This window comes from Gambusia affinis, linkage group LG24 (genome assembly GCF_019740435.1).
Source record: "Gambusia affinis linkage group LG24, SWU_Gaff_1.0, whole genome shotgun sequence".
Classification (NCBI taxonomy): domain Eukaryota; kingdom Metazoa; phylum Chordata; class Actinopteri; order Cyprinodontiformes; family Poeciliidae; genus Gambusia; species Gambusia affinis.
Window position 1 is genome coordinate 2,933,807 of NC_057891.1, and position 10,591 is coordinate 2,944,397.

Here is a 10,591-nt window from a genome sequence, read left to right on the forward strand (position 1 = left end):
CATCAGAACCAGTTCTGCTTTGAGGCCCAGATCAGTGAAAAATTCAGATTTATTGATCTTGAAGTCCCTCTGTGTTTACCTGAAATCAACAACAACCTGAACGTTGAGGGTTCAGAGGTCGAAGCTGCTGCTTGTTTTGACAGACTTAGAGGAACAGAGTCCGTTGAAGAAGAACTTGTTTTTCATGAATCTCTTTACAGAACCAACCTGAAGTCTGTTGACACAACATTTCCAAAGTGACTCAGAGCTCAGCGGTAATAAACACCTAATTAGAGCAATTAAGTCACTGTTGCACTTTAGGGAACAGGGTAACTGATGTTTCTCTGGATAGTCAGGTTACAACAGATTGAGGATGAGTTAAAGTCCAGCCATTTATTCACCTGTGTCCACATTAAGTGAGTCCCTGCTGGTCCTGTTGGTGTATTTGTTGAGTGTGAGCAGCTGAGTCAGAGCTGAAGCCATCAAACATCATGTCTGTGTTTCTGCTCGCCATCTGCCTCCTGGGAGGTTCCTTCCTCCAGGTGTTCAGCCAAGACAAAGGTGAGAGATCCACCGTGTTCATTAGCCTTGATCACTTTGTCATGTTCTGTGTTGGTTAACTAGAGTTGGTTAACTGGAGTTAACTAGAGCTGGAAAAGCATTCATATTTGTTTGAGTACTTGAGTTTCTCCACAACCAACACTAGAAATATTCAAAGATGGGTTCTGGTTCTGGGGTTCGTTTCACAGGGGAAAACTTGTTAATGTGTCACAAGAGGATACTGATCAATATCTGAAAATATTTTATCACTGCAGATTATTGGGGTGAAAGAGAAACATGCAATGCTAACTAAGAAGTTAGCTGCACTAACCCTAAAGTACTGATCATAACCTTTAGCCTTTATAATGCTAAATAATGATAGATATAATTCTGTAAGATATTGTATTTATGTCTACATCTTGTTCTCTTGTACGTTTATTTTGTTTGAAATAAAGTTAATTAAGAAATTCTTCAGCCGATAACCAAAACTTTAGCACAGATTTATTCAACTGAAAGGTTGAAACAGGCAAGTAAAATTTAACTTCAGTATTCATCTGGAAAAATTGAGGAGAAAGATAAGTGTGATAATTGTTTTCAAAATTAGCAAAGCACTAAACCAAAGCTGAGCTATGCTATTAGCTCATTAGTGAAAGTGTGGCCACTGGTGGAAACAGGTGTTGCCCAGTGGGTATCGTTGAGGTAAAACAATGTTATTGTAGATGAAGGAACCAAGAACTGGAGTTGATGACGTTAAAATTAGCAGATAATCCAGATCAAGTCTTCAGTTTTCATCTAAATGTCTTCTAAAAACTTCTCAAGATGCTGGTTCTACTGGGATTTCTGCTCCTTGTCTTCCAGGTCTTTGCGACAATGAGAACGGTGGCTGTAAACATTTCTGCCATGTTGTTGGAGGAAATGTAGTGTGTGCCTGTGCTGACGGTTACTTCCTGGCACAGGACAACCAATCCTGCAACTCCAATGGTAAGTGAAGCTTTCAGACCACCAGCCCTGATCCCAAACACCAAGGAGAGAAATTTCTCCTAAATTTATAAGTTCCTTCAAATGTTGTTGAATTAGAGCAACACCAGAGTGGTTCTTCTAGTAACTCAACCACCTAATGGTTCCTGTCCTCCAAACTCACCCAGAGACTTTTAGATGCGGCGCCATCGTCACTGATGTCCAGGGACAGAACAGAACCGAGAAGAGAAGCTTCACAGAGGAGCAACATGAGGAACAGAGGAACAGCAGCAGTCAGATCAGCTCAGACAGGGAAGCACAGACGGGGACCATCAATGGACAGGACTGTCCACCAGGACACTGTCCATGGCAGGTAGACACTCAGCAATGGCAGGACAGTTCGAGTCCATGTGTCCACTCCTTCAGGTTGTTCTGTCCCCAAAGGCTCTCCTGATCAACGAGGACAACATCGGATTCTGTGGGGGAACGATTCTGACCGAGTACATCATCCTGACTGCGGCTCAGTGCGTGGCCCAAACCCGGTACCTCAAAGTCAGGCTCGGTAGGTTCAACAAGCCAAACAGTTTCTGATGCAGGTTTAATGTAAATACCAGAACCGTCTTGAATAAAGTGAACAGTTCAAAACATCTTGATTTAATTTGGACTACAGGATATCTTATATAACTCCAATATCGCTAATCTGTATCCAGGTGTCTTCAACACGTCCCACAGTGGTGGTAACGAAGCCTTGCATGTGGCGGACGCCATCGTCACTCACCATGGTTACAGCCCACAGACCTACTTCAATGACGTTGCTCTGGTAAAACTAGCCACGCCCATCAGGTTCACCAGGTACATGCTGCCAGCCTGCATGCCGGAGCCAGACTTCATGGAGAAGGTAAACCTTTTACTGCGTCAGTGACTAAAGATTATTCAGTATTTTCTGAGACATTAGGAATCTGGTCTTGATCATGCAGGTTCTGATGCGGCAGCCGGATGCGCTGGTCAGCGGTTTTGGATATCTCGGTGAGGGTCAACCGTCTGACATCCTACAACGCCTCTTTCTGCCCTACGTGGATTGGCAAACCTGCATGGACTCAACGCCGCTCAGCATCTCCTTACGAATGTTTTGCGCCGGCTACGACTCAATGGGGGAAGATTCCTTTCAGGGCGACAGCGGCGGCCCGCATGTCACACGTTACCATGGCACCTTCTTCATCACCGGGATCAGGAGTTGGGGCAAAGGTCACACCCACAAAGGAAAGTTTGGCATCTACACACAAGTGTCTAAGTTCAACCGCTGGATCAAAGAGGGCATCAAGAAGCTGACGCCGATAGAGAAGCGCGGTACCAGGACGAAGAGGCACCACGGCGCCGTCAAACGGTTCCGTCTGTAGACGGTAATCATCCAGCAACTCCTGTACCTCTGTAATTCAGACACATGGAAACTTTCTACTGAAATACGTCATGCTAATGGAGAGGAGTCCCTCAGGGCTGTTAGTTTAGGCTCCTGGGCTTTCAGTGTTGTTTTGGTTTTGTTATGGAACCGACTAATAAAAGTAAAATCTTGTTAGTTGAAGCATTTGTAGCAAATACATCTTACAGTAGCTGCCAGAACTAATAACACTATTAAGATTAGTCTAGTCAAAAAAATGTTTTTCTGTATTTTGTATAATCCAGTGACTAAAATAAAGATTTGAATTATAGAAACAAAAACTAAGAAACACTGTCTTGTTTTGTTTATTTTTTTACAAATATAATACATTTTTTGGCTGTTTTGAAAACTTTCAGTTGAATAAAGTTTGACACTTGAGTTGAAGATTTGGTTATTGACTATTTATTAACTATTTAAGTAGGTAGATGTCTATAATCATGATGTTATTTTTAAGAAACACATCAACAAAATAAAATTCAGTAGAGAACAAGATATAAATGCAATCTTTAGTGACATTATAGGTAAATTATGTCAAAATTAAATTGGTGTTCGAAGACTGTAGTCTTTCTGGGAAGATATAATTTGCATTGAAAAAGCGCATTAGCATCAGCTAAATATTGTTCAGTGCTTTAGTGTTTGTGAATTTAATATTTATAATTAGTGCTTTAGAGTTACAGTCAGCTAACTTTTTATTTAACACTGCTCAACACTGCATAAAAATGTTAATAAGTAAAATTTGGACTTAATCTTGTGATAAAGTATGATTTATGCTTTTTTTGTCCAAGTTTAATTTGTAGCATGTGGTTTTCTATCTTTCAGCAGTTTCTGAGCACTGGCGTCTCTGGATGATACTAAATGATTGATTTCTGGGATGTTTGCCTGAAATAAACAAGCCAGCTCTGTCCAGAGCCTCTTTGTGTGATTTAGGGGAACAGAGTCCACCACCAGAGCAGAACCATCCCTGAAAACTGTTTCTGTCCCACTGAACGCTTTACTGGAACACAACAGAGATGATTTCCAGAGGTTTTCCACCACATTTAGCTGGAATATGAAAGAAAGGGAGAATCATTGCATTAGAGTGGATTGTCCAGCTGTTGAGTCCAGCTGAGCTGTGGATGCATGTGTGTATTTGTTGTGTGTGAGCAGTGCTGTCAGTGTAATGGCAGTCCACATCATGTCTGAGTCTCTCCTCGCCGTCTGTCTTCTGGGATGTTTCCTTCAGGTGTTCAGTCAAAGTGACGGTAAGAAAATGGATCAATTTAAACTCTGTGGTCTTACGAGGGCCAGTTGTTCAAATAATGTGATTGTAATTACCTAAAATTATTTAAAATGATTGTTATTTATTTTGCTTTGGTTCATATTTTTAACCTAATGCCATCAGGACCAGTTGGCTGCAGCGTTAGTTGGGGTTTCTCATTTTTTCCAGGGTTTCGTGTGGCTCCTGGGGCGCAGGCCGTGTTCCTGCGATCCAAACGGGCCAACCAGTTCCTCCTGGAGGAGATCCTGCAGGGGAACCTGGAGAGGGAGTGCTACGAGGAGCTGTGTAACTACGAGGAGGCGCGGGAAGTGTTTGAAGATGATGAGCGCACGGTGGGTCCAAGGAAGGAAAGCCGAGTCAGAGACGTTGGACCTTTGATTCTAACCAATCTTTGTTCGTCTACAGAAATCCTTCTGGACCATCTACTACGGTGAGTTCTGATCCAGGACAACATTCATCGAACTTCTTCTTGGACCTCCAGTTTCTAAAGTTCTGAATCTGTTTCGGCGCTCCAAGACGGAAACCAGTGTCTTCCCAACCCTTGCCTCAATGGGGGGAACTGCACGGATAAGGTGGGGGGGTTCTCCTGCGCCTGCAGCCCCCCCAACTATGGACACATCTGTGAACTGGGTCCAGTTGAAGCTGCAGAGCAGGAGCTGCTGGAGCCTCAGTACAAAGCTCCAGGTAAGGCCGCAGCCACAGCTGGGGGCGTCGGTGGTTTTCAAACCGTTTCATCCAACAGCGTCTCTCTTAGCGATAGCAGAGTGTCCGACCCAAGGCTCCAACACATGCCACCAGCTGTGCACGGCGGACTTCCACTCCTACAAATGCTCATGCATGTCGGGATTCGAACTACAGAGCGACATGCGGAGCTGCCAGCCTGAAGGTGAAAACCCCCCAGCAAGGCATCGCTTCCCAAACCAGCTCAGACTGGGGGAATAACTGTGTCTCTCTGTCCACAGTCCAGTTTCCCTGTGGGAGAGTCCATGACACCAACACTTCAATCTGTCGCCATGGAAACTGCCCCTGGCAGGTAACGAGCTCTCAGCCAATCCGTAAAGCCCAGACTCATTCAGATTAGTAAACGCGGCCGCTGGTGGGTTTGATTCATGTTTGCAGGTGTCCCTGATCAACAGCAGCCGGGTGGAGCTGTGTGGCGGAGTCGTGCTCGGACGGCGGTACATCCTGACCGCCGCCCGCTGCCTCTTCCTCAACTCAGCAGACGACCTCCGACCCTCACACTTCTCCATTGTCACAGGTACTACAACCTTGATTGCTCCAGTCTGAAAGCTTTATCCAGTTTTATTCAAACATCTTTTCAACTATAGCAACAAAAATAATAGAAGAGGTGGAATAACAAAGATTTTCCTCAGAGATCAAATCTGATGATGAAATAAACAAACTGATACACTAAAATGCAGCAATTTCCCCAATGTTTCCTAGTGATTAGAGGCGTTCCTTCTCCATAATGCACCTTACTAATCTTTCTTACTCATGAAGAATATGAATGCAAATCTTCTTACCTTTTATAAATGTTTGCTGCAAATCCATGAATACACCGAGAGCTGCTGGTCCTTGTGATGACGATGGCTGCTGTCCTTCGCCTGTTTCTCTCACTTGGAGTTGACTGTTGGTTCTGTTTCGTTCCCACCAGGGGAAAGTCTGGAAGAACATAAAGCTTGGATCAACAAAATAATGTTTTAACAAGTGGATAAAGGATTCAAACGCATCACTGAGTTGTGTTTGTTAGAGACGGTTCTGTTAAACTCAGATTATCTACGTTAAACAGAGATTAAAGATGACTCTACCTCTTGCATTTTGTCTCCTAGGTAACGGGAAGGTCTTCCAGGTCCAAGCGCTCTTCCTCCACGAACGTTTCCGATCTGATCACCACGACTTTGACCTCGCCCTGCTGGAGCTGGACACACCCATGACCTTTGGCCCCGCTCTCTCCCACCTCTGCCTGCCCACCAAGGACTTCAGTGAAAACATCCTGATGCATTCTGGGAGGACGGGATTGGCTGACAGGAGGGGGCGTGGCCAGAACCAGGAGCTGGTCTACATGACGCTGGACGAATGTCGAGGAGAGCTGAATGTCTCGCAGTCGCTGAGCAACAAAATGTTCTGCATGAGGAGGAGGAACCACGGCGGGTCGAGAAGAACCGGACCATCGGCGCGTCCCAAAACCGGATCTCCAGAAAGGCTAAATGTGACTCAGAAAGCATCGGCTTTGAACCGGAACCGGACTCAAACTGAAAACCTTCCCACCAGGTCGTCAAGCGAAGCAGAAAACTCCAAACGTAGCTTAAAGGAGCAACACCATGTGTCGCCACCAGGTGGCAGCAGGCTGCAGTGCGGCGGTCTGCTGCCGGGGTCGGCGGTCGTCACGGTGGAGAAAGGAACAGCCTTCCTGACGGGGCTGCTGATGTCTCCGACCTTAGACTGCCGCGGTCAGGTGTTCACCAAGGTGTCCCGCTACCTGAACTGGATCCGGCCGCGGCTGCAGGCGCCAGAGGATCACATGACCCCGCAGGTCAGCGAATACCCGGAGGTCCGCTGAGAACGCAACGGTTCCGATTCACTTCAACGTTAAATTATTGGACGCTCAGCGATTTAATGACCTCATTAATATTGGAAATTTGTTGAGTCTGATTTAACACAGAACTGATAGATTATACTGATTATAGATAATACTGGATGATAAATAAATCCTTTTAAAACTTGGTTTGTTGTCATTTTTTAAGAAAACATCACAATAAAATAATCCAGATTGCCATAAACATCTAGAAACCAAAAAGTGTTTTATTCAACAAGGTTTTTACACAAAGAAACATATAAAAGATCAGAGTCTCCTCAGAGGGATTGTGGGTAATGTAGTCTAGGAGACAGAAGAGAGCGGAGGGAAGGGGTTCTGTTTACTGACCACGAGCTTCTGGTGCTGATGGGAGATGTAACCTTTGATGTGACCCTGAAAGGAGACAGAACCAGAGTCAGGCTGCTGAATGTCACCTGGACTCAGGTGTGGCTCCATGTCTGAGCGCGCTCACCATGTAGATGAGGTTGGCCAGGAGGCACTGCACCTCGTCAATGTCCACGTCCTCCACCTGCATCATCCGCAGGGCCACCAGGAAGGCGTCCAGGGGCAGCTGGTGGGTCTTCAGCAACAGATACCTGCAACCAAACACAAACAGATCCATCAGAGTCACAAAACATGATCCACTGAAACCAGGACGCCTTTCTACATGTCAGACCCAGAAACCCAGGAGCTGCAAACCAGAACAACAACCTGGAAGGACAGAGAAAACCTCACAACTGAGATCTGGGACAGAAGTGGGGTCTGGACACATGGTGGTTGTTTACATGTCAACTTGGTTGCCGTTGTTTGTTGGTCAACATGTTGCTGTTGCGTCAGACTCACACTTTCTTGAAGAGGTTCCTGTAGGTGATGATCTTGAGTTTCTCCAGGATGAGGAAGATCCCGCAGCGGATGAAGAAGGTCTCGTGTTTGGACAGCGCCTCGTTCAGCAGCAACAGGTTCCCCTCACTGGGAAACACACCGAGGTCACGTGACTCTGGATGACATCACTTCCTGCTGCGGTTGCCCCGCCTCCCTGCTTACCTCACAGCCTTGGTGACGTCAGCGAACTGAATGAGGTCGTACTTCCTGAGCAGCAGGTGAGTCGGCATGTGGCCCTGAAACACAACCAGAACCAGAACCGGGTTAGCTCCAGGTCATCAGACTCAGTGGATCAGAACAGGTCCTGTGCCGGTTCCGATCCGGGATGATCCAGTGGAACTCCTGACCAGCAGCATCTTGACCGGCAGCAGGTAGATGAGGATCATCCTCTTGTTCTTCTGGCTGGAGCGGTGGCAGCGGTCGAAGGCGAACGACAGCAGCTCCTCAGCTGAACACAAACAGGTCAGCGTTTCTCCTACAAAACCTCCAGAACCTCCAGAACCCCCAGAACCCGTCCAGAACTTACCCGTCTTAAAATCACTGTCGAACATGGCCTTGCGGCCCACGTAGTATTTGTAGGTGACCTTCTGGGCTGGGCTGTACTCGTTCTTCAGGTTGGAGCTGTCAATGGCTCGGATCAGAGGTTTGCACAGGTGGAGCTTGTTGATCTGCAGGAGAACCAATCAGACGTTAGCCTGACCGGTTCTGACCCAAACCCCCTGGTTCTGACCCAGCTCAGGACCTTGAAGTAGATCTTGAAGAGCTGGTTGCTCAGGAACATCATCCCCCACTTCTTGGAGTCGTCGATGCCGGCTCGACTGTGGCGGGTCAGAACAGAACACGTGAACACGGCCGTCTGACAGAACCAGAACCACAGAGCGGGTCCGAACGGAGCGGTACTGACTTGTCGCTGGCGCAGACTCTGAAGCAGCTCATCAGCTGCTCTGCCGCCTTCTCCAGCATCTCCCCCGGTTGACCTTTGCCCTTCTTCTGCAGCTGCTGCTCCGCCTGGAGACAAAAAGAGAAACCAGCAGAACCACTGACCCAGTCAGCTGGGAACCACTGGGAAACAGTTCAGCAGCAGGTGGGGGAGGGGCCTCACATTGTTGGCGAATATCCGGAGGTCCAGAGTGACGGCAGACATGACGGGGAGAGCCCTGAAACACAGACACATCAGTGATGCTGCATTCATGGTTGGCGTGTTCACGGCAGTTACTCACCAGTTCTCCTCCTTGTGGGACTGGAAGGCTCTCAGGAAAGACGTCAGGGGTCAAGGGTCACACAGTTGGCTAATTATCATTCGTCCAAACACACACAGATCAGCTCTAAAGAAAGGATATTGAACGACGAGCGTCTGGAACTTGTACGCCTCCACAAAGTCGTGATTGGCCACGGCGTACGTACACCTGGAACATACAGGTAGAAAACCTACATAAATAAACATACATAAAAATACTTCTACATTTTGAAAACAGGTTTTCAGACAGCAGTACGTTTCAATGTTTTTTGGACTCATGCAGTTTTTCAATAAAGATAAAAAAAAATAAAATAAAACTTTTACCGCCAGACATCAGTAATCAATAACCGAGCTGGAAGGCTCACCTGAGATGAGCCGCCACCATCTCATCATACGGCGGCTCCAGAATCTGCTGGCACTTCTCTTCCGGACTGGCCAGCTGAACACACACACACAGGTGAGGCTGTATCCTAGCAACCCTGACTCTGTGGTGGGCGGGGCCTTACCTGCAGACGGGGGTTGGCCACGTGCGGGTGTTTGAAGGAAAGCAGTTCAGCGCAGAAGGAGCCCTCATGGTTCTCGATGGCCTGGTTGATCTGCAGGAGAACAGAGTTCGTTTAAGGACCAGGGAGACAGGAGAGGTGAGGCCAGACTGGGGGTCAGAGGTCACCTGCTGCAGGTACTGGTTTATTGTGATGTGAGCCATGCTGATTAGGAGCTGTTCCCACCTGGAAAACACGTGCAACACTGATTAGGTGATTTAAAATCTGGACTTTGACTGTGCCGCAGTCTGTAGTGTAGCTTTCAGATGCATCTCTCATTCTACACACAAACTAAATGTTTAAACTGTCTCACTAGCATTCAGACTGCTAATGAGCTAATACTGGAGTCAGGCATGCTATAGCAGAGACACACCTAGGAATTGCAGGACTCTGACCTCAAGGAATAAAGATGTGACCTCCGGTCTAACTGGAAGAAGAGCATCCTACAGCATGATGCTACCACTACCGTGCTTCACAGCTGAACATGTGTGCATTTACTGCAGTGTTTTTGCTTTTTTTCCATTCCAATATACAATTAACTCCCTAAATATGACTCATTTCTAATATTTTATTGATTATATAATCCACACGAGCTGTAACAAAAGCACATTATTTATTTGGTCATTTATAACGAGCTAATTAGCAAATTGCTAACGCAGCGCTGTTTTTCTTGTTTTCTTATTTACACTTCATTTAAAACAAGAAAAAATAAAGCCGAAACCAAAACCACGTATCATATTAATAAAAACAGTCATTAAAAACATGTTGAAGCTCTTAAGCTTTTCCCTAAAACCAAAACCTCAGTAATGTGAACCAGGTTTGGTGATAATGCTCTGTATTTATTTGTATTTACATTTAGCGTATAAACCGGTAAAAACCGGCTGGTGCCGGATTGTAAATGGAAGTTAAACACTCATGGCGACCCAAACAATAAATAAAAAAAACTGCAGACCTTTAAATGAAGCAGTAAGATGAAAAACAAGCCATGAAACTCCCGTCCATTCAGTCGGAAACACGGATAGTTTCTAATGACGGACAAAACTGCTTCCGGAAGTAGTACTGTCAAAATAAAAGTCTTCCGTTGTCCATCTTTATCAAAAATTATAATAAAGACATTTGTGAATAATTAAATTTAAATTTAAAGTAAAATTACAATTGAAAAAAAATATTAAAAAGCATCTGGAAC

The 10,591-nt window shown here is 45.9% G+C and overlaps 3 protein-coding genes across 3 annotated transcripts; 2 read left to right on the forward strand and 1 right to left on the reverse strand.

Moving 5' to 3' along the window:
- Positions 1-384: 384 nt before the first annotated feature.
- On the forward strand, positions 385-3,198 carry LOC122827093 (coagulation factor X-like). The gene is made up of 6 exons (XM_044109693.1): positions 385-540; positions 1,378-1,500; positions 1,665-1,849; positions 1,921-2,038; positions 2,187-2,374; positions 2,454-3,198. The coding sequence occupies exons 1-6, from the start codon at positions 471-473 to the stop codon at positions 2,871-2,873; spliced, it is 1,104 nt and encodes a 367-aa protein (XP_043965628.1). The 5' UTR covers positions 385-470; the 3' UTR covers positions 2,874-3,198.
- A 629-nt stretch (positions 3,199-3,827) lies between these two features.
- Positions 3,828-6,893, forward strand: prozb (protein Z, vitamin K-dependent plasma glycoprotein b). Its single transcript, XM_044109654.1, has 8 exons — positions 3,828-4,152; positions 4,338-4,501; positions 4,575-4,599; positions 4,686-4,853; positions 4,924-5,055; positions 5,132-5,202; positions 5,289-5,427; positions 5,999-6,893. The coding sequence occupies exons 1-8, from the start codon at positions 4,071-4,073 to the stop codon at positions 6,727-6,729; spliced, it is 1,512 nt and encodes a 503-aa protein (XP_043965589.1). The 5' UTR covers positions 3,828-4,070; the 3' UTR covers positions 6,730-6,893.
- A 60-nt stretch (positions 6,894-6,953) lies between these two features.
- pcid2 (PCI domain containing 2) lies at positions 6,954-10,453 on the reverse strand. The gene is made up of 15 exons (XM_044109677.1): positions 10,358-10,453; positions 9,534-9,591; positions 9,370-9,459; positions 9,229-9,302; positions 8,967-9,032; positions 8,847-8,888; positions 8,729-8,783; positions 8,531-8,634; positions 8,369-8,444; positions 8,153-8,294; positions 7,974-8,074; positions 7,789-7,862; positions 7,588-7,713; positions 7,217-7,340; positions 6,954-7,137 (listed from the first exon to the last, which is right to left on the reverse strand). Exons 2-15 carry the CDS (start codon positions 9,567-9,569, stop codon positions 7,048-7,050), a joined length of 1,200 nt encoding a protein of 399 aa, XP_043965612.1. The 5' UTR covers positions 9,570-9,591; positions 10,358-10,453; the 3' UTR covers positions 6,954-7,047.
- Between the last annotated feature and the right edge of the window lie 138 nt (positions 10,454-10,591).

Bases quoted from the DNA above. Each gene is read 5' to 3' on its own strand.
- pcid2 (XM_044109677.1), bottom strand. From the start codon at position 9,569: ATGGCTCACATCACAATAAACCAGTACCTGCAGCAG. The intron at 8,784-8,846 runs GTGAGTAACTGC...TCTGTGTTTCAG, and splicing joins TCCCACAAGGAGGAGAACTG to GGCTCTCCCCGTCATGTCTG. The intron at 8,075-8,152 runs GTAAGTTCTGGA...GTTTGTGTTCAG, and splicing joins CGACAGTGATTTTAAGACGG to CTGAGGAGCTGCTGTCGTTC.
- prozb (XM_044109654.1), top strand. From the start codon at position 4,071: ATGGCAGTCCACATCATGTCTGAGTCTCTCCTCGCCGTCTGTCTTCTG. The intron at 4,600-4,685 runs GTGAGTTCTGAT...CGGCGCTCCAAG, and splicing joins CTTCTGGACCATCTACTACG to ACGGAAACCAGTGTCTTCCC. The intron at 5,428-5,998 runs GTACTACAACCT...TTTGTCTCCTAG, and splicing joins ACACTTCTCCATTGTCACAG to GTAACGGGAAGGTCTTCCAG.
- LOC122827093 (XM_044109693.1), top strand. From the start codon at position 471: ATGTCTGTGTTTCTGCTCGCCATCTGCCTCCTGGGAGGTTCCTTCCTC. The intron at 541-1,377 runs GTGAGAGATCCA...CTTGTCTTCCAG, and splicing joins GGTGTTCAGCCAAGACAAAG to GTCTTTGCGACAATGAGAAC. The intron at 1,501-1,664 runs GTAAGTGAAGCT...AAACTCACCCAG, and splicing joins CCAATCCTGCAACTCCAATG to AGACTTTTAGATGCGGCGCC.